The sequence below is a fragment of the Spodoptera frugiperda genome, chromosome 22 (assembly GCF_023101765.2).
Source record: "Spodoptera frugiperda isolate SF20-4 chromosome 22, AGI-APGP_CSIRO_Sfru_2.0, whole genome shotgun sequence".
Classification (NCBI taxonomy): domain Eukaryota; kingdom Metazoa; phylum Arthropoda; class Insecta; order Lepidoptera; family Noctuidae; genus Spodoptera; species Spodoptera frugiperda.
This window is the reverse complement of record NC_064233.1, coordinates 817,247-840,090: the sequence shown is the minus strand read 5'-3', so window position 1 is coordinate 840,090 and position 22,844 is coordinate 817,247. Positions and strand designations below refer to the sequence as shown.

General features: G+C 41.4%; 1 protein-coding gene across 1 annotated transcript in view; it reads right to left on the bottom strand.

Annotated features, from left to right (window-relative positions):
* The window catches only part of LOC118280082 (CLIP-associating protein), a 76,318-nt gene that overhangs the window by 36,828 nt on the left and 16,646 nt on the right, over positions 1-22,844 (bottom strand). The window contains 17 exon segments of the mRNA XM_050702783.1: positions 988-1,102; positions 2,008-2,135; positions 2,628-2,675; positions 3,348-3,484; positions 4,233-4,361; positions 5,578-5,705; positions 7,471-7,590; positions 8,408-8,530; positions 9,426-9,619; positions 10,768-10,863; positions 12,384-12,497; positions 12,860-12,973; positions 13,732-13,856; positions 14,779-14,955; positions 16,556-16,656; positions 19,033-19,224; positions 19,870-20,064. Coding sequence (XP_050558740.1) covers positions 988-1,102; positions 2,008-2,135; positions 2,628-2,675; positions 3,348-3,484; positions 4,233-4,361; positions 5,578-5,705; positions 7,471-7,590; positions 8,408-8,530; positions 9,426-9,619; positions 10,768-10,863; positions 12,384-12,497; positions 12,860-12,973; positions 13,732-13,856; positions 14,779-14,955; positions 16,556-16,656; positions 19,033-19,224 — 2,041 coding nt within the window. The 5' untranslated portion in view covers positions 19,870-20,064.

Genomic DNA, 22,844 nt, shown 5'->3' with positions numbered 1-22,844 from the left:
GTCCGTATGTAAACATACGCCCGAATACTCAAACGCTACTCAATTTTAAGTTGTACTTAAATATCGTGCTATCTCTGTCATTTTATAAAGAATTGATAGTGACAGAACTACATTGAAGAGCGTCTTAAAATTGAGTAGCGTTTGAGTATTTGGGCAAAAGTTTCATGGCTATTTATTACCTAACAAAACGAGCAGATATGTTTAATATAAGTTATAATTATATTGCTAGTTCTTTTATGTGTCCCAGATAAAGGAACGTGTTAAAAATATATATTTACTATAATTTTGTATATAAAGTATAATCATATTAGTTTGTAACGGAGAAGTAATATATATAAATTATTTGATTAAAATATCTACAAAGAAAGAGAAAAACAGAACTCATTTAAATTAATATAGAACAAAAATAATAGTTTATGATGACTGTGAGGTTGTTAGTATATTACCAATAACCTTGTATAAAACTAAATTGTGTTAGTTTTACCAACAAACCAGATATGTGACGCCAAGAACCGCCGTATCCTATAAAATCACATCGGAAATATTGCCAAACATGCAGTAACACGCTTTATTTTCAAATTTTGAGATAAATACATAATAATTTACACTTATTCACGTGAATTATTCAAGTTCGTTTACATAATTTCGTGTTACGTAGACGACAATTGTCAACATTTTAAATGCCGTTCGCCGCGCATACAGCTCGTTTTATGAACTCCGATATACATTGAAATTAGTCGAGTACACTTCGGAAATTTCCATGAAATTGAAGTTACCATAACTTAGTAGATACCATATACGATTGATTGAGTTTTGTAAACTCACATTTCGCTAACACTGACCATTAACTAGGATATTTACTAGGTATAACTAGTCTAGAAATTTTAGTAGAATTTGCCAAATTAGAAGGTACCATAACCCCTATTACCCCCTAGTTAAGTCACCAGCCCCCCTTATTATAAATTATATAACACGGTAGATACTCACGCAGACTGGCGGTGGGCGGCACCTTGTTCCGCCCCATGTGCGAGTACAGCGCCCGCGCCCGCGCGCGCTGCGCCGCCGCCGCGTCCAGCGCAGAGACGACTCGCAAATGTCAGTTCTGCCACTATCGCGCTCCGCTATAAACATTACAGTTAGCACATGTTTAAAGTAATAACTTAAAATTGCCACTGGTTTGACGTGTATTGGTCTTACATAGGTCAGATGACCCTGGTCTCCTGCAGCCCCTATTATTATCCCAGCCCTTTTTAGATAGATATTTTGAATTAGAAACATATAAAATAGCGATATTGCTCATTCTAAGGACACAAAATGACAGCTAATATACAAATAGAAAATAAGGCGTAGAGATAAAATTTCATTGAAAGTGACGTTCGCATAAAACGCCCGCATTGCTGTTGCGGGGTGGAAATGGTCGAGGGCGTGAGTAAAGCAGCTACTCGAGCACAACCTAATTCGATAAAGCAGTTTAAAAATTATTCTTAGTTTTTAAACTAACCCGGTCTCATAAACATATAGGTCACCAATGGCGGGTTAATAAGCCTTCCTGCAAACGATACATAATGGAATAATTCAGAGGGAAAGGGAAGTTGGGAAAGCCAATGCTCTCGGCACTGCTGGGCCGGCTCGACCGGAGTGATAAATTGCCTCACCGAAAAGTCGAGGTAGTGTTTCGTTGACTGTGAGTAAGGTTACAAGAGACCCAATTACCCCCATTGCCAATTTTCCCAATTCCCCTATTGGGGAATTCGTAACCCCGCCGCGGCCAGCAACACACTTGTACGCGTCTAGTGTTTCCGCGTCCATGTCACCGACGATTGCACCATCAGGTGATCCGTCACATAGTTTACTGACTTGTACTATTAAGAAAAAATATAGAGGTAACCACCCAAACCTAAGCGTCACCAATATGGTAAAAGGTAACAATGTAACATTAATATATCACTTTCCTCTTTTCCTATTTACTTTTTTCCCTTATAAACAAACAGTTCAACAGTATAATACTAGTATAGCTGTACCATCTCTGCCCATAGCGACGGGTATATGCGAGACGGGCGGCCTCTCGTGCGAGGCGCGGCGCCTGCGCAGCGACCCCGACCTACTCACGCCCGACACTAGGTTCTCAGTCGACGCTGGGTGCGTTTATATGTATGTGTGTATGTTTGTACGGTTGTCATAGTTACCGGGGTCCAGGCAGCGTGGGGGAAGGTGTTTGGGTTAGTAAATTCATTATGAAGTTTATTTAAAGTAGTGCTTAAGTTAAAAAAAATTATTAGTTGACATTAGGACTTGAAACATATTATAACATAGTATATAAAATTATCTGCTACGCTTTACGGCACGCCGTTGAATTTAGGTATATACAAAATCACTATTAAATCTTCAAACACAAATTACACGGCTTTAGTGGGAACTAAAGCCGTTAAGATACTTTTAAAACACCATATTATTACATATTTTTAAAAGAGTAACGAATGGAGTATCTTTCTCACTTTTCTCCACAGGGGTTGGAATGGGTATAGCTTTACACAAATGGACAGACTGACAGACTATGTATTTATTGACGTTTTAAAAGTGCCCGATAATGGTTTAATTGGAATAAATGCATTTTGTAAGTAACTGACCTGATACACTCGCCGATGGACTCCTGGGACTTGTTATAACTCTTCTTTCTGTAACAAATATTCTATGTTAGAACCAATATGTATTTTTGTTATCCTACTGCCTCATGTGGAAATATTTTCATTTCTTATTTTATTAAATACTTACGTTGTAACGTTATCTGTAACACTAAGAATTTCTCCTGTGTCGTGAGTGCGTTTACAAACATACAAGTTCACAAACACATGATACCAAGACCCGAAACAACAATTTGTGAATTACACAGAATTTAATTTAATTACACAGGTTCGATTCCCGCACGTAGGGAATCGAACCCGCTGTCAAACTATTTCTTAAATTGGGAATTAACCCGCCGCAACCTCCCAAAACCTACTAGGATTTATAACTTACGGGCTGCCAACAACCTCTGAAGCTACTGAGACTTTAGCTCTATACAGGAGTAGGAACGGGATGGTGTTTAGTCAGTGCGAGTCTAGACACATGCCTTTTGCCTCACCCTAGGTGGGAGAAGCCTACTTTTTAGACGTTTGAGGCCTTGGATGATATTTCACCGTCACAAAATAGGGTCTACAGTAGACTGAACTAACTGAACAGATTCTACAGTAGACTGAACTGACTGGACAGGTTCTATAGTAGACTGAACTGACTGAACAAAGTCTACAGTAGACTGAACAAGTTCTATAGTAGACTGAACTGAGTGAAAGAATGACACAACGACTGACCAGTGCCGACATGCTGCAGACTGTCGAGGCTGCCGATGTTCCGCTCGCGCTCGATCTGCTTCTGCGCGGCCGAGTCCAGCCGCGCGAACAACTGCTCCGCGTCCTCCGGGAAGTGCCGCTTGTACGCCGCGTACGCTCTGCGGGCATAATTATATTGCTTAGATCACTTTTTTTTTACCGTAAAGTAGATTAATGTAGTGTTTAAGTGTGGGAGAGCCATGCTTCGGCACTGCTGGGCCGGCTCGACCGGAGTGATACCACAGCCGAGCAGAAAACCGACGTGAAACAACGCTTGCTTTGTGTGAGTGAGGTTACCGAAGGCCCAATTCCCCCTTCCCAATCTTCCTAATCCCCGATTCCCTAATAACCCCTAAATTCCTAACCCCCAAAAGGCCGGCAACGCACTTGTAACGCCTCTGGTGTTTTAAGTGTCTATGGGCGGTGATACGTATGCTCGTTAAAAATACTTTTGTTGCTTTTATCGAGTGTCGTGAGAATCGACTGACAGCCTAATCGGCTCACTCGCGTAACTGTTAGACGAGGAACTCGACTAGTTTCGAGCCATGATAGAGGCTCATATTAGGACCAAGAGCGTGACAACTAAAAACTAAGTACACAAGTTTTATTTCTATCACAATAACAAAACAAAATTTCTCGCGTGCGTTCTTTCACGTGATCAGCTGTTATCAAGCGCTCGCATTATCGGAAGACTAGTAACTAGGTAGGTATTTTGAAACTTTACTTTGTTATTGTGATAAAAATAAAACTAACGAGTATACAACCAAAGTTTCTTCGGGAAAGTTGTTTGTAATGATGAGTACAATCACGTGTTTAAATATCGTTCACTAATTACCGGTCACCCTATATGTATGCAGCGATACATACCTGCGTCCGTAGGTCCTGCAGGTGCTGTCTGCGTCGACGCATGCGCGGCGGATGGCGTCCCGCACGGCCGCCTGCTGCTTCTCGATGGTCTGCGCCGGCCACTTCTCCAGCATCAGGACCAGCACCTCGCTGGAACCACCATACAAGTACAATAGCGAATTATCCTACTAGTCAAATTCAATACTTGTTATCGAAATGTCAAAAACGTTACTTTTCTATGAATTTTGTATAGCATTGCAAATTATGACGTCATAATTTTTTTGCGTCAAATAGCATACTTATTACGAAAAAAAATTAAATAAATAAGTCGTAGTCAAATGAATGAATGAAAATACGATTATTTTGGATATTTTATTATATTGAAATATCAAAATAATTTATTTTTGACCTAGGAAACTACCCAATTAGCATAAACATTCAGTGTGGGAGAATCTTTCGGCACGAATGGGCCGTAGCTCGAACGGAGAGATACCACGGCCTACCGGAGGCCCAATTACACCCTTCCCAATTCTTCCTAATCCCCGATTCCCCAACAATTCTTAATTTCCTTACCCCCAAATGGCCGACCACGCACTTGTGTTTCGGCTATCCATGGGCAGCGGCGATTGCTTACCATCAGGTGATTATTTTATTTATATGTGCAGTATTTTCTGTTTCCAGCCTGATCTTTGTGAAAAACAAAATTGTTATGTTTGTACTGTTTTTGTTTATATTTTTTTATGTATGTTTTTCGGTGCATCGTGGCTGGTGCTAATTATTTCTTTCTTTCTTTCTAATTTTCGTCTGCTCGTTTACTGACTTATACCATAAAAAAGACTGAAGAATGTGAAGTATATCGAACCACAAGACAATCGGCTACGAAACGTCACGTTTCATGGTGGATATCCCACCCACTCGCACGTTTTCGCTTCCAGCTTCCTTGTGCGAACTGCTAGGGAGTGGAACTCCTTGCCGGAGTCTGTGTTTCCTGATGGGTATAACCTGGGTGTCTTCAAAGCCCGAGTGAATAGGTTGCTTATGCGCAGACGTGCTCCATCGTAGGCCGCATCATCACTTACCATCAGGTGAGATAGCGGCCAAACGTCGACACATTAAACGTAAAAAATAAAAAAGATAACGGCCGAGCAGATGTACCGACATGAAACAACACTCGCGTTGTGATCCGATAAGTGAGTGAAGTTATCGGAGGCCTAATTCCCCAATTCCCAATCCCCAACAACCCTTAAATTCATAACCCCCAAAATGCCGGCAACACACTTGTAATGCCTCTGATTGCTTACCATCAGGTGATCCATGGGCTCGTTTACCGGCTTATACCCATAAAAAATACTTTTGATGTCGTTACCTGAGCGTGGAGCGTATCTCCTTGGACTTGTTGGTGGTGAGGTTGGTGACGATGACGGGCAGCAGGCGCGGCGAGTGCACGAACGTCACGATGTAGCGCACGCACACCGTGCCCGCTGACGATACCACCTGGGGGGAGGGGGGTGTTTCATTAGTAAGGGGTAGCAGAGGTAGTTGCACATTATAGCAGGTAATGTCCATATGTACATCCACTTTTCACCATTTGTGTTATAAGTCTCATGTAAAGCTAGAAAATTGTATTTACTTGTTAAAAATATTTTTATTAATAGATATTAAGTTCTTTTATGTTTATATTTATATTTTGTTAAGGTTCCTATGAGGGTGACATAGTCACTGTGTGATTAAACCCTCCAATATATTTATTAAAGATTTAAAAAAAAATAGTCTCATGTAATAGGGGATGAGACTACACAGGGGCTCCGAAGTTGGTCTACTAAGATCCCGGTGCCTCCCTTAGGTGCAGATGGTGGCCACCGGGGAGGTTTTAATGCGGTAAAAATCCCACACTCCCTTTTCCGCAAAAAGCTAGGCGTTTTTTGAAGGTTTCCCCGGTCAACAAAAAAGGGGGCTAATGTTTTATACTGGGCACAATTCCAGACTCCGTGCTACAACTGAGAAATTTTCGAAAAACCGAAAAAAACCCAGTAATACTTTACCCGACCCGGAAATCGAACCCGAGACTTCCTGTCCAGCGACTACTCTACCACTCGACCAACGAGTTCTTTTCATTCGTTATATATTAAGAAGAGCTGGATGACTAACTACAAGAAATCTTTGCACAAAAAAGTAGACGTCGTTACACACCCACGTGACGAGCTACAGTGTAAAGTTTGTTACAGGACTTACTTTTTTATTATTTTTTTGAGGGAGAAAATCATCCAATGACTTCTCCCGCCTTGGGCGAGGCGAGAGGGAGTTTCAGATTCTTACTGACTAAAAACCACCCCGTTCCTTCTCCTGCTTTTCGAACCGGAGCCCCGGTAAACCCGCTAGGTAGTCCGCAGTTCCGGATCAGGCATCAGCCCTACTGGGCCCCATCTGTGGTGGTCTGATGGCTCTTTGAGGCGCGCGCGGAACGCTACGCGCCGTACGCACGGGTACCCACGTGACGAGCTACGGTGTACAGTTTACTACTGGACGTACCTTGGCAGCGTTCTGTATGAGGTTGATGAGCTCCTGCAGTATGTACAGGCTGAACTGGTCGATCTTGTTGCGCAACACCTTGGCCATGTGCGCTATCGTTATACACCCACGTGACGAGCTACGGTACAGTTTACTACTGGACGTACCTTGGCAGCGTTCTGTATGAGGTTGATGAGCTCCTGCAGTATGTACAGGCTGAACTGGTCGATCTTGTTGCGCAACACCTTGGCCATGTGCGCTATCGTTATACACCCACGTGACGAGCTACGGTACAGTTTACTACTGGACGTACCTTGGCAGCGTTCTGTATGAGGTTGATGAGCTCCTGCAGTATGTACAGGCTGAACTGGTCGATCTTGTTGCGCAACACCTTGGCCATGTGCGCTATCGTTATACACCCAATTGACGAGCTACGGTAAGTTTACTACTGGACGTACCTTGGCAGCGTTCTGTATGAAACAATGAGCTCCTGCAGTATGTACAGGCTGAACTGGTCGATCTTGTTGCGCAACACCTTGGCCATGTGCGCTATCGTTATACACCCACGTGACGAGCTACGGTACAGTTTACTACTGGACGTACCTTGGCAGCGTTCTGTATGAGGTTGATGAGCTCCTGCAGTATGTACAGGCTGAACTGGTCGATCTTGTTGCGCAACACCTTGGCCATGTGCGCTATCGTTATACACCCACGTGACGAGCTACGGTGTACAGTTTACTACTGGACGTACCTTGGCAGCGTTCTGTATGAGGTTGATGAGCTCCTGCAGTATGTACAGGCTGAACTGGTCGATCTTGTTGCGCAACACCTTGGCCATGTGCGCTATCGTTATACACGCCTCGCGGACCACCTGGAATGGATATTAGTATTAAAGTTGATGCAGGTAAATTATTATTTTATTTATTTACACTTTCGGAAAACTTACAGCTAACAACTTGAGATCATTATAAAACAATAACTTAATGATGACCAATTACAAGCTTTCACAAATACTAAAAAACAATGGACAAGTAATCAATAAAATTAGGCTAGAGCGTGAACCCCTAAAGAAATATTGGTGAAGCAGAAAAAAGAAAAACAGTTTATTCGATGTTACATATTTTTTAATGTTGCCCCACACTAATATTTTCTCCTACGTCGTGAGTGCGTTTACAAACATATAAGTTTACATACACATGACATCCAGACCCGGAACAACAATTTGTGGATTGGAACAAAGAGTTGCTCCGTGTGGGAATCAAACCTGCTACACGTTGCATGGCAGTCGGTTGCACAGCCACTGCGCCAACCAAGTCTTTTACCTGTGGCTTATATTAATACACGTCAACTTTCCTGTTGAATCACTGTATGTATTTAAAAAACTGTATATTAATCCATACATACGAACAGACGAATTATTTTTATAATAACTATAGTGAGACATACTAAATTAACTAAAAACCACGGTTTACCTACTCACCTAAATTCATGGAAAAAATCTCTACTAGTTTCGAGTCACATCGCACAGTCTACTAGATGTCGCCGCGTGTGCACACGCTCCTCATGATAAAGGGTCCCTCTGTGACTCGAAAGTAATATAGCTTTTCTCGATTAATCTACGTGAGTAAACCGTGATTTTTATACAAGACGAATTTTATTTTTATATGTAGTGTATGTCCTGAACGAACCTGACTCCGGAGGTCCTTGATGACGACGAGGAACGGTACGGAGAGGTCCTTGAGGTGCGCCGCGAACTCCGTCGGGTACTGCTGGTGCGCGTTGGCCGTCAGGAGGGAGCGGATCTTTTTTAGCTGTGGAGGTATTCACATTATTAGGTATTTTTCTATACATAAGTACACATTTGGAAGTCATTTGAGAAGATTTATGTAGTTCTTTTTTATGGTATAAGGCGGTAAACGAGCAGACGGAATGATGGTAAGCAATTACCGCTCACACCTGAAACACCAGAGGCGTTACAAGTGCGTTGCCGGCCTTTTGGGGGTTAGGAATAGGGTATTATCCTACTAGTCAAATTCAATACTTTTATCGAAATGTCAAAAACGTTACTTTTCTATGAATTTTGTATGACATTGCAAATTATGACGTCATAATTTTTTTGCGTCAAATAGCATACTTATTACGCAAAAAATAGCAAGAAAAATTAAATAAATAAGTATATCGTCAGGTTAATGGATGAAAATACGATTGTTTTGGGATTCAAGTATTTATTGCATCCATGATGTTATATTGAAATGTCAAAATAATTTATTTTTGACCTAGGAAACTACCCAATTTAAGGGTTCTTGGGGAATCGAAATAATCTACCCCTGTTCCAAATTTCATCCCGATCCCTTCAGTTGTTTTGACGTGATTGAGTAACAAACATATAAACTAACAAACTTTCGTATTTATAATATTAGTAAGATTTGTCTTCCATTGGGGTAGACAGAGATATAGCATGGAATGTCAAATCACAAAATTAGCACTCATTGTTGTATAACGTTATATACCTGCTGTGTGGGAGCTCCCTAACGCACATACCTACACATATATAATACTCGCTGACCCCGAAGTGCACAAGGGCACTCAATAATCGACGACCCCGAAGTGCACGCGATCTTTTAAAGGAAACGCGAAACACAGGGGCCAGTAGGGATTTAGGGGAGGAGGTTTTGAACATGCCATAATACTCAACAATATACTCACAGCATCGACCCTCTTCTCCCAATCCGCGGCCCTGTCGCCGAGCAGCGCGGCGGCGTGGCGACAGAGGTCGTCGAGCCCGCGCGGCCCGTACACGGCGGCCGGCGCCGACGACAGGAAGGCCGCCTCGAACGCCTCCGACGATACCGCGCCGGCGCCCGACTCGCCCGTCGCTGACGCGTGGGTCGCTGTTGATACTAGAAAAATAGGGGATTTAAAACATATATTTTGACTGCACGGTTGGTGCGGTTGCTGGGCAACTGGCTGCCGCGCAACGGGTAGCGGGTTCGATTCTCGCACAGATCAGCTTTGTGTGATCCACAAATTGTTGTTTCGGGTCTGGGTGTCATGTGCATGTGAACTTGTATGTTTGTAAACGCACCCACGACACAGGAGAAAATCATAATGTGGGGCAACGTTTAAAAAAAAGAATCCTATATCCATATAAAAACATAGCTTAGCTGAATCCGTTTCCACCAGTGTTATACTATGTGTATAAAATAAATATGATTTTTGGAAGCCAAATGGACCATCCAATCCCACTTTTAAATTCTATACGTATGGAAATACCTCAAAAGATGGACTTATACATACATGAAACTAAAAAACAAACAATTATGCTGTGAAAGAATGGAAAACCTTAGATCAGTGAATCACATCCCAATTGGAAATGAAGAGATGATATCTTAGTAAATGAATGCTAAGAAAATTAATAATTATTGTTATTACTAAAGATTGGATTATATGTTCTGTAAATATGGCGTCAATGCACATTTTGACTAATTAACTTAAACTGAAACGTGAGTTTGAAGATACTAAAAATATGATACACATGTTTCCTTACAATTGGTGCTGGATACTCAAAAATTTTTGATGCATTACACCTTTTGTGAATATGTATATTTTTCAGGTATTTTTTATTCATATCAAAACCTTTTTGGTGCATGTTTTATTCTTTACATTATGGCGTTTAGATGCACATTTTAGACTTTTGGATGCACGTTTTGTTGCACACTCTAGACACCAAAAAGGTACACATTCCAGCCTTTTAGATGTACAATTGAGCCTTATTGCACATTTTAGACTTTATAGTGCTCATTCAAGACTTTTTGACGCACATTCCAGCCTCTTAGATGCACATTCTACATTTTTAGCATATAATCCAATCTCTAATCATTTAGCAATGAACGATGAACTTACCAATAGGCTCACCCCCATATTACATGGGACTTATAACACAAATGGTGAAAAGTGGGTGTACATTGTATAGCGGCATTACGTGCCGTAATGTGCACCTCTGCCTACCCCTTCAGGGATAAAAGGCATGACGTTGTGATGAACTTACCACTGGCAGCACTGGTAATCTTGGCAGGCGGCGGCTTCCTGCTAGCTGATGGTAGACTGTACAGGCCGGCCACGGTACGCTTCGGCGCCTCGCACGCTACGCGCCGTCGGGTAATGTGTTAGTTATGATATGAAGGAAGATAGGAGATTATAGAGTTACTTGTTTTTATGTTATATACTGCCGATGTAACGAGATTTTTTGAGGTGTAGATTGATAAATTGATAAGTGATCTTGCTCTAATCTTTATGCGGGTGTTTTAAGGCGTTATAAGTGCGTTGCCGGCCTTTTAAGGGTTAGGAATTTAAAGGTTGTTGGGGAATCGGGGATTGGGAAGGGGGTAATTGGGCCTCCGGCAACTTCACTCACACAGCGAAACACAACACAAGCGTTGTTGCACCTCGGTTTTCCGTGAAGCTGATATCTTATCGTTATCACACTTAAGAGTGAGGTGAGAGTCAGTCTTTTACTGACTAAAAACCACCCGGTTCCCATTCCTGTTTTTCGAGCCGGAGTCACGGCAACTCGCTAGGTATTCCGCAGCTCCAGACTCCCTCAGTGTGCTCTAACGACTTAAAACACACATGGGAAGGTAGGCTTGGTGATAAATAATTACTTCATTGATGCAATATAGGAACAATCTACACTTTGGATCGAGCAAATAGCTTCACTAGAGGACTGACCGACAGACAGACATTTTTGTTTAATATAATAATACATATTTGCTTTGCCGGTCTATTTGAAATAAGTAATTTTGATTTTGACTTAGGTAAATCTCGTTTCATTGGCAGTACTAAAGTATAATGGTGGTATTATAGTTTTAACTTCATAAATTATTGTATGCAAATATCTAAGAATTATATTAAAAAGTTATGGTGATAAGTTATCTTCGAGTTGAAACACCATGGTGATGTGAAAACCCATGGAAAGATTTAGTTGATATTATGTGAAGAAGTATTGTAATTGATTTAATTTGATTTGATTTGAGAAATTATGGTAGAAGTTGTAATGTGTGTGAATGTTAATAATTACTTATTAATGTATAATATAAAAATAAGTCGGGATTTCCTTCCTGACGCTATAACTCCAGAACGCACGAACCGATTTCCATGGTTTTGCATTCGTTGGAAAGGTCTCGGGCTCCGTTAGGTTTATAGCAAAGAAAATTTAGAAAAAAATCAAGAGAAAAGCCCATCTGGTGGCGAAACGGAGTTCGCCGGGGTTTGCTAGTGATAATATATATATATAGAATATTTTTTTATTTTAATGCCCGATGTAAGTATTTTTATTTTCTTACGAAAACAAATACTTTTAAGATATATCAATTTGAAATATCGCGTGACATCACTTCGAAACTAATTATTACATGACTTCTAAGGACATTTTATATGTAGAAATGGTGTATAAAATGTTTATATAGTATTGTTTATATATGTTTATATGATCCCTATTGACAAGCCAATATTATATTTTATATGCGATGGAACTCTGCTTTTATTCTTAAGGTAATACTTCTCAATTATAAAATTCTCTTAACATTCACGCACATTACAACCGCATAAACATTCAAGTTAAATGATATCATTCCACTATAGACTAGTAGTCATAGGTTCAATTACCTGGCGTGGAAGCTCCGGAGCTGTCGCCGTCTCGCGACCGCGCCGACGTCGGTATCGTCATTGTACGTTTCACCGTCCGGGATATGAAGTCTGGTTCGTCCGCGCCCGCTGTCGCTGTGGAGGTTCGTTGTTGATAATATTGGTATTAAAGTTATTTATTGATAGTTAAGGTTTGGGGCAAACAGAAGTATGCAGTAAAAAAGTTCTATAGAATTTCTGTCAAAAATGAAGATTGATTCAAAGATCTTGGTTTAACATCGGTTATTGAAGTTGGCAGTTCAGCTATGTGGCACCGCGTAGCCGTCTTCAACCTCTTGGGTAGGTATGTCTTTTAGTTTATTTATTATTCTAGCTTATTAACGTAATTTCATGGAATTATTCTAGCCCGATAGATGGATTTATATATGGTAGGCATTATAATGCCTAATTATCTCCACGACTACGTCAGATAGGAAGCGCAATGATAGTATTCTCACCAGTAGGCAGGAGAAGTCCAGCTTCCCTCGCCTCGTCAAACTTCTGCTCGAGCAGCGCGAACTTCTGCGCGGGCAGCAACTCTTTCTTCTTCAAGTCTTGTCTTAGTCTCTCGCCTGGAACGTGATATCACTTTTTTATAGAGAAGAAATCATATAATTATCACCGACCCTGCTCTTCTTGTAGGTCGAATAGGGGCCTACTTAAAAAAGACGATTTTCGATAAACCGGCACCATCCGATTGTGAAATGAGCGCAGAGGTTTTCCCAGTATGCCTCAATATGGGGTACTTTAAGTAGGGAGTAAATAGGTTTCTTAAGGGTCGGCAAAGCACATGTATAGCCCCAAATGTTGCAAACGTTCATAGGCGGCAGTCATTCATGTCCCTGAGACGTGCCGGACTTCAGTGTTCCGGTGTTTTCATGGTTGTATCTACTGTAGATCCTGGTGCACAGGAGTTGCAGCGGTTTTGGAGGTTGTGGCGGGCTTGTCCCAAAAAAACCGTTCAAAGGCGACAGTAACTATTTACCATCAGGTGGGTCGTGTGCTTCCTTGCTATCGGGTGATTTTCCGAAAAACATCACAAAATGTTAACGGCGTCATTATCCTCAACCAAACGTTAACAATTCTGCAGATTAGAACACAAAATTTGGTTTCAATAAATTAAGCTGTGACACCGCTCTCAACCAATCCAATAAAAATAAGGATGATAATAAGCTACCGCGATGCTTAATAACGCAGGAGATTAATGATTCGTTAAATAAAAGTTAAAGTTTTTTGAAAAATCACCCTATCGTCGTCGTGGTATAAAAAATAAATTTGTGACACAAAGCTACGATAGTTATAATAAAACAAGTTGTATATCTGTACATACCGACGTGCCTGTAGACGTCGACGAGCAGTTGCATGGCGGCGTCCCGCACGGCCGCGCTGGGGTCCCCCACCAGCGCCGCCAGGTTCGGCACCGCCGCGCGCAGCTGTAGCTCTGTAGCGCCGTGGCTGGAATATTATAGTTGCTCGGTATAAAACAAGGTTAACCGATTCGTTGCGGATGGCACGACAGACGTGCCATCCAATTTTTTTACATATGGCGTATGACACGCGTTTCGTGTCATTCTTAAATGACACGAAACGCGTTTGACCGTTTACTTTCGATTTTGGAAGTCGACTGAATACAATTCAAGGGTAAACAAGAAAAAATAACATTTTATTCTGTACATGGGTGATGGCACAATAGGCGTGTCATCAACTGATATGGCGCTTGACACGACTGTCGTGTCACGAAATATTTGTTCGTCGCCACGCATAAAAGTGCACCAAAATGGGCGTCGCAACGAATCGGTTAAGCAGATCAGTACAGTGCACAGAATTTGGGTAAAGATCCAATAATCAGTTGACATTTTTTAAAGTTTAACTCAAAAACTTGATCCAATAAAAGGAAAGGAAGTGTGGGAGAGCCACGCTTCGGCATGAATGGGCATGGCTCGAGCGGAGTGATACCACGGCCGAGCAGAAAACCGATGTGAAACAACGCTTGCGTTGTGTTCCGTGGTGTGAGGTTATCGAAGGCCCAATTCGCCCCTTTCCAATCTTCTCAATCTCCATTTCCCCAACGAACCTTAAATTCCTAACCCCAAAAGGCCGGCAACGCATTTGTAACGCCTTTAGTGTTTGAAATATTCCATGGGCTGATTCGATTGGTCCTCTACCATCAGGTGATACGTGAGCTCGTTTGCCGGCGAGTTCCATAAAAAAGTATGTAGATAAAAACGGGGGTCCGTCCCAAATAACAGAAGTAGGAACGGGGTAGTTTTTAGTCAGAAGATTCTGACACTCTCTCGCCTCGCCCATGGGGGAGAGAAGTCATTGGATGTTTACCCCCCCCCCAAAAACCTTAAAAAAGATTAAAACCAATACTAACTTCTCAAGCAAGGCCTGTATACAGCGCAGCGCCTCCTCGCGGGCGTGGGGCGCCTTGTGGGCGAGCGCGGGCGCCAGGCGCGCCAGCAGGCCGCGCGCGTTGGCGGCGCGCGACGTGCCCAGCGTCGACACGCACGTGCGCGCCGTGTGCCGCACCGCCTCCTTCGTGTCCGCTAGTCTGTTGAGGAAGATGGATAAGGTTAAGATAGATAACATAAATTAAAATAAACAATTTATGATTTGAAAATGGGCAGTTTGATTCCCATTATATTAATCTATAATATAAAAATAAGTCGGGTTTTCCTTCCTGACGATATAACTCCAGAACGCACGAACTGATTTCCACGGTTTTGCATTCGTTGGAAAGGTCTCGGGCTCCGGGATGTTTATAGAAAATTTAGGAAAAAAATCAAGAGAAAAGCAGGAAGGCATGAAAAATCATTGGTGACGAAACGGAGTAGTAACAAAAATACCATAACACAAAAAAATTGTAAATAGTGAAAATTCTCATGACCAAATAAATTAGTTTCATTTAGAGCATCAAAATATCGTACAGTTTTGAGTCTATAGGACAAAATTAAATTATAGGAGGATGCAAATCCTGGTCCCACCTTCCAATAGCTACGCGTGTTACATCATTGGATAGGTAATTTTGAGCTGAATAAAAGTTACTATGGCGCCAAGTTCCAAATCTTAGTCTGTTCAAAGTTATTCTTTATTAAACATTGTAGTTTTATCAGTAGCCAAGTAATGCTATTTTTACGTTATAATTGCATTTGTGCTTTATACACGTAGTGTGCCATGGGAAGGTGGGACTAGATTTCATAGAAACCCTGGCATCATCCTTTTACGATTTTTGTCATCTCTCTTTGTTTTCAAGACAGAAACCTCAAGGAAAAGCGAGTATTACTTGTAATATGTGTACCTTAGCCTAGCTTTAAAGGGTAATAAAAACATACATATAGCAATATGACATTAATAAATCATACTAAACAATACATACATATAATTCTTCAAGACATACTCGACTGGTTTCTAATGGGCCATTGTTGAGACGTCATTTCCTCACGACTACATAATTATGTATGTATATAGAGGATATGTTATGGCTATGTTATTTACGCTTCAATGGAGGGTAGGCAGAGTTGCTGTGTTAAAAGGTCAAGAGGTTTATGGGTAGCCTAATTACATAGTAGACTATTAGGTCTCAGTTCAAGTGAACTGTATTTACAATCCATAGGAACTTTTCGCTAAATACTTGGCCCAATAATTGGTGTTAACAGTTTATGAGAATTTATATTTTTTTCACCCATAGGTACTACACCTTTTTTTGCTCCACGCGGGAAAGCTTTCAACAGCCACCTAGCTTTTTAGGAATCAAACCACCCCGGTGGCCAAATACACTAATATATAAATATGAATAGATTGTTCGTTTAAACGCGCAAATCTCCGGTCTGATTTGAATAATTATTTTTGTGTTGGATAATGCCTTTATCGCAGAAGCCTACAAGCGATAAAACATCACGTTATGACCAATATGAACCGAGCAGAATGGATGAAATAAAGAGGAGTAGGTAGTTATTAATACAACTAAAGGGATAATATACATAGATTTGTGGTTAACAGTACCAACGCAAAATGTTCACTAGTTATGTGAAAGTATCTTAAGTTTTTGATAATATTAACCGTAAGTGTATAGTAGGTATATGTATACTAGTTCATTAGTTATGTGAAAATTTTTGCTAGTATTATGTTAGTGTACAAGTTAAGTAAGTTACCTGTCAATAACATGCGGCAGCACGGTGGGCACGTAGTGTGAGAACTCCGGTCCCATGCGCTCCGCCAACGCCGTCAGCACCTCTAGGGCATTCTGGGCCACCTGGAATTCAATACAACAACATATTATTATACATAGTTCTATAGAAGGGAATAATCGATAGGTCCAGTGGTCAAATAAATGGGCCGGCTCGACCGGAGTGATACCAGGGTCTCACAGAAAACCGACGTGAAACAACGCTTGCGTTGTGTTTCGTTGTGTGTGTTAGGTTTTCGGAGGTCCAATTACCCTCCTTCCCAAACACCCTTAAATTCCTATTCAAAAGGCCGGCAACGCACTTGTAACGCTTCTGGTGTTTCGGATGTCCATGGGCGGCAGCGATTGCTTACCATAAGGTGATTCGTCTGCTCATTTATAAAAAAAAGGCTACACATTCGTGTAACTAGTCCTGGGGCCTTAGTCTAGAGCTATACAACCTACATAGCTCCGTCCCTCTTGCACTGATCAGTGATCGACCATTCTGACACAATTGTAATAGCAGACTAAGGCCCTTGATGTGATGTTTATAAAACTTAGATATAGTTAATTACTAAGTCAAAACCTAGCGCTAGAAAATACCCTTTTTCTACATAGGTGACGAATCTTATATCACAATTAATAACACATTAATAAATATTCTTACACATTAATTTCCTAGTAGTATAGAACAGTTCTGCTCACCCCACTTTAACCACTATAATACAACGCTAACAACACTAGTAGTGCACCGTAGCGCGGCTCGCTACAGACTACTGCGCTCAGGTATATTAGAGACATGTCACTATTCTGGAACACACGGGTCTCTAGTATAGATCAGAGTTGTATTATCTTACTATGTGTTACTTGCGAATTTACTTAAAAGTAATTTATTCCTGTCTTGTAAGAATTTCGGTACATCAAAATCAAAGTCAAAGCATTTATTTCAATCAATCCTTAATTAGGGACTTTTTAAACAGCAAATTAAATTGTCCATCGGTCTGTCTGTCAGTGAAGCTAGGTGCTCGTTGCAAAGCGTATCATTTTTTTAGTATTTATTTAGTAGATCCTGATACCGAAACAACAATTGTGGGTCACACAAGGAGTTGCTCCGTGCGGGAATCGAACCCGCTACACGTTGCGCGGCAGCCAGTTGCCCAGCCACCGCGCCAACCGTGCAGTCAGTTTAAAAGAACTACATATCTTTATCATGATCAAAGATGCCGATGGTGAACATCTAATTGTGATTATCTAATCAAAAAATAAATAAATTGGTTAATGATATTACATCTGAGATTAGATTTATTATCAATAATAGATTATAATTTGTTTATTTAGTTTTCGCTCTATACATAACTGTCGTATCGTCACGTCTTTTATCACGAAGGGGTAGACAGAGGTGCTCATTACGACACGTAATGCCACTGTATAATGTACACCCACTTTTCACCATAATATGTCCCACGTAATAGGGAGTGTGCCTATTGCCATATATTGGGCACAATTCCAGATTCCGTACTACTACTTATACCATGTATAGTATATATTTTATCTACAGAATACACAATCCCTCAATCCACTGCCGAAAACCACATCAAAATCCGTTCAGCAGTTTACAATCTCATCACCAACAGACAACAAAACACGTGGAACCTCTTACAGCGTGTATAGATAGTAGTTTTACCGTCCAGAATAAGATTGCGTGCGCAATGAAGCGCGGTGGGCAAGCGGTAACACGATCGCAATCAGACTGTGTATGATACATTGAGGACGCTGCGCGGCGGTTAAGATCAGCTAATGATGCACAGATGTATCTTTTTATTTTATATTATGTAGATAGTATATTAAAACACGAATGAAATGTACCGTTGGCAGTTTTTAGAAAGATCAATATATCTGTCTTGTTGGTAAGGAAGTGTTATGTGCGATTTGCTGATAAATAGGACCAAGTCCAGAATAAGTTTACTTGAGTTCGAAAATAGTCTGTTCATGTTTCTGGCATTGTCGATAGCTCGGGGCTTTTTACAGTCGAAATTAATAGGTAACTAATTTTAAGATTTTTAGATTAAGGTCGATTTTTAATTCGATCGATTAAAATCGAAGAGATTTTGGATTTCTTTATAGTATAAGCCGGTAAACGAGCAGACGCATCACCTAATGGTAAGCAATCGCCGCCGCCCATGGACACTTGAAACACCAGAGGCGTTACAAGTGCGTTACCGGCATTTTGGGAGTTAGGAATTTAAGGGTTGTTCGGGAATCGGGATTGGGAAGATTGGGAAGGGGGGCAATTGGGCCTCCGGTAACCTCACTCACACAACGAAACACAACGCAAGCGATGTTTCACGTCGGTTTTCTGTGAGGCCGTGGTATCACTCCGGTCGAGCCGGCCCATTCGTGCCGAAGCATAGCTCTCCCACACTTGAACATGAACTAAAAGCGTCAATATCAGTAAAATCTCACCTTAAAATTACCACCATTGAGCCAGGCTACCATGGAGTCCAGGATTTGTGCGGCTAGCTCATGTGTGATCTCCGGCTCCTTGCGCACCAGCGCGGTGAGCTGGTCTCCGAGCTGCTGCCGGAGACGAAGGTCCGGTCTGTTGAGGAGCGGCAGCGCCGCCTCCAAGTTTGCTGGTTGAGGGTAGTGCGCCATCTGATGGTGAAGAATATAATTGTTGTTTAAGTGGGTTGGTTTTCAGTTAATGAATGTGTTTCAATCTGCGATCGGGATTTTTGGTAATCGAGATTTCAATGATAGTTTTCTTAATATTGAATTCTAATGCTGCTGTCGGTCGAGTGGTCGCAAGTGCGACTGCCGGACAAAGGGTTTCGGGTTCGATTCTCGGGTCGGGCAAAGTATTACTGGGGTCTTTTCGGTTTTTCGAAAACTTCTCAGTAGTAGCACGGAGTCTGGAATTGTGCCCAGTATATGGCATTACATGGGACTTATAACACAAATGGTGAAAAGTGTGTGTACATTGTAAAGCGGCATTACGTGCCATAATGTACACCTCTGCCTACCCCTACTGCTTCGGGGATCTATAATTTTTCACTAACATAAACCATTTTCGTTTTCTTCTCCTCTAATAATATCTTCTGATTAATTTCGTTGCGGGATTCAAGACAGTCATTCATGTCCCTGGGACGCGCCGGACTTCAATGTTCCGGTGTTTTCATGGTTGTATCTACTGTAGATCCTGGCTTACAGGAGTTGCAGCAGTGTGGGAGGTTGTGGCGGGCTTGTCCCATTAACATAATATATTAACTCAACCACACATATAAATAAAGAAAAGCTCACCGTTGCTCCTGTACCAGCAGTTTTCACTTGACGAAGTCTGCCCTGTTACCACACGCGATAGTTCTACAGACCAGCATGGCACCACTCACTGACTCCACTAACACACTCTAATTATTATTACACCGTTTTTAAATAAACACTGTTTCAATCACAGATAGGCTTTACTTAGGCACTAAACACTTTTGCACTGAATATCTGGAAAAGAGGAGAAAATTCTTTATTAGTTAGTCATTCATCATATTTGGTCGGTTTGGGGTCGTGGTGGTCGGTATAAGACACCCGCTCCTCATGCGTGCGGGTTCGAAACCTACCAACGGTAAGTATCAATGTGACTTTTTACAATTAATCCAATTTATATGTACTTTCTAAGATTATGTAGATACCACTGACAAACGGTGAAGGAAAACATCGTGAGGAAACCTGGGCTTATAATTTCTGATTATAGACTAAAGGACTCAAAGACAGAGAATAGATAACTGCGACGCTCTCTGATAAATCTGAACCTTCCACCTGCAAAGGGTGTAGTTTATGACAAAATCGAAGATGAAGAGAAAGATCATAGTCCAGCAGTGGACTATCACGGGATGTTGAATCAATAGTTTATGCAGGAGATATTACAATAACACAAATTGGGGGCTAAAGCTAAAACAAATCAGCCATTCGACTATCATGAGACTAGTCAATTGGACAGGAGGACCCTTTTTTGTGGGGGAAAATCATCCAATGGCTTCTCCCGCCAAGGGTGAAGCAAGACGGAGTGTCAGACTCTTGCTGACTAAAACCATTCCGTTCTTACTCCTGCTCTTCGAGCCGGAGCCCCGGTAACCCACTAGGTAGTCTGCAGCTTCAACACTTAGTAACAAATCTAAACCCTAACATAAGACCTGAAGTAGTTAATTCAAAACTACTATAACAAACAAATACTATACAATTGTTGAATCGTAACAAATCACCGAAAGTTTGGACGGAGAGCCTAAAATCGATAACTCCAATTAAACAAATGACTGTTGCTTACCCAACATCGATTTACGAATTATATTCAAGGACCTTTAAGTGAGAATATTTTATGAATGACCAAATTAGAAAATTTTTTTGAAGGGGGAAAATCATCCCATGACTTCTCCCGCCCTGGACGAGGCGAGAGGGAGTGTCAGACTCTTACTGACTAATAACCACCCCGTTCCTACTCCTGCTTTTCGAGCCGGAGCCCCGGTAAACCCGCTAGGTAGTCCGCAGCTCCAGAACATAGTTAACTCTACGCTTTTTCATAACCGAATAGGCAGAGATATGCCCGTTTTTTAAAGTTTTCAAGTGAGAGAGTCTGATTCTGATTCGAGTCACAGACTGCACGGTTGGCGCGGTGGCTGGGCGACCGGCTGCCGCGCAACGTGTAACGTGTTCAATTCCCGCACGGAGCAACTCTTTGTGTGATCCACAAATTATTGTTTCGAGTCTGGGTGTCATGTGTATGTAAAAATGTATGTTTGTAAACGCACCTACGACACAGGAGAAAATCCTCGTGTGGGGCAACGTTTTTAAAAAGAAAAAGAAACAGGTAGTAGTAGAGCTTATCTCAATATTTCCTCCTGCCAATTTACGTGAGTAAACCGTTGTTTTTAGTTAATGACGACGCATCACATCCAAAACAAGACAAAACCAAAATAAAAACAAAAAACTATCAACAGGCGTCAGCGTGGGCGAGCTAAAGGCCCAATCGATGAATTAAAAACTCGATTCAATATTCGGAACGCTACCTACATACATAGACACATGTAATGTAATAACAATAATTATGTAAATTAACTTCCTAATAAACAACATTAATCTTAGAAAGACTACTTCGATAATATAGCGTTTGGTATTCTTCAAAGGATCCAAGAAAGAGGCAGAGCATAATACATACGTAACGCCTGTCTCCCATGGAACGCCAATTGCTACGAATCTTACACACCTCTTTCGCTTAATCAACAGTCATCAGTCTTTTTGTGCATGCTTGTCAGTTAAAGGTACTTTTAATTTGGCCCTTCTTTAATATACATCGCCAATTTGGTTTCTATAATATGTCCGTCTAAGGCGCCCTGTACCGACGGCAGAGCTGAATTTGGAGTTAAATTCTAAACACAACTTTACATTTCATGTCACTTTTGAGTTTTCCAAAATTAAAGAACGTTTTTCGTGTGACGCAAGCATTTATGCCTAGTTTAGTCTGCAATCCCTAAATTCCTTAAAAAAACTGACAACGCATTTGTAACTCTAAGGGTCGGTTCATATCTAACATAAAACGTGAGTGTGAACGGTCAACTGTTTTTCTATACATTTGTCTGTTCTGGCGTTACGCGACGCATGTTCCGTCAGATGTGAACCGACCCCTAATATTGCGGGTCTATGGGTGGCGCCAAACCCTTATCATCAGGTCATTCACCTGTTCGTTAGCCGCCTTATAAACATTTAACTTATGAGGCAGTACCTCACCTAGTAATAGCACTGTGTAATAGTCGCACGAAGGCAGAGAAAAAAGAACTAAGGATCGCAGTACTTAAGCAGTTTCATAGCTACTCTTTCCCATTGAACAAATATAACCGTAAACATGGGGCAAAATATTGCTCCCTATAGATCTGACCTCTCCAGAGTAGAACGAACCCTACTCCTGCATATTTTATTGACAATTCGTTGGCGAATGTCCAAAATATTTTGGTAGACTCCGCGATCAATGGTTAGGACAGGTTCTGAATGCGAGATAAGGTATTATTGTGTTTGTTTTTTGTTTATAAATAATTATTTGGGACTGAAAGATAAACATTTCGACTCAATAGGCTGAGGGGATATAACAGCTGACTGACTGCTGTGTAATGTGTCCCTGGTTCTATGTTTTGTTATGGTATAAGCCGGTATACGAGCGGACGGATCACCTGATGGTAAGCAATCGCCGCCGCGCACGGATACTCGAAACACCAGAGGCGTTACCAGTGCGTTGC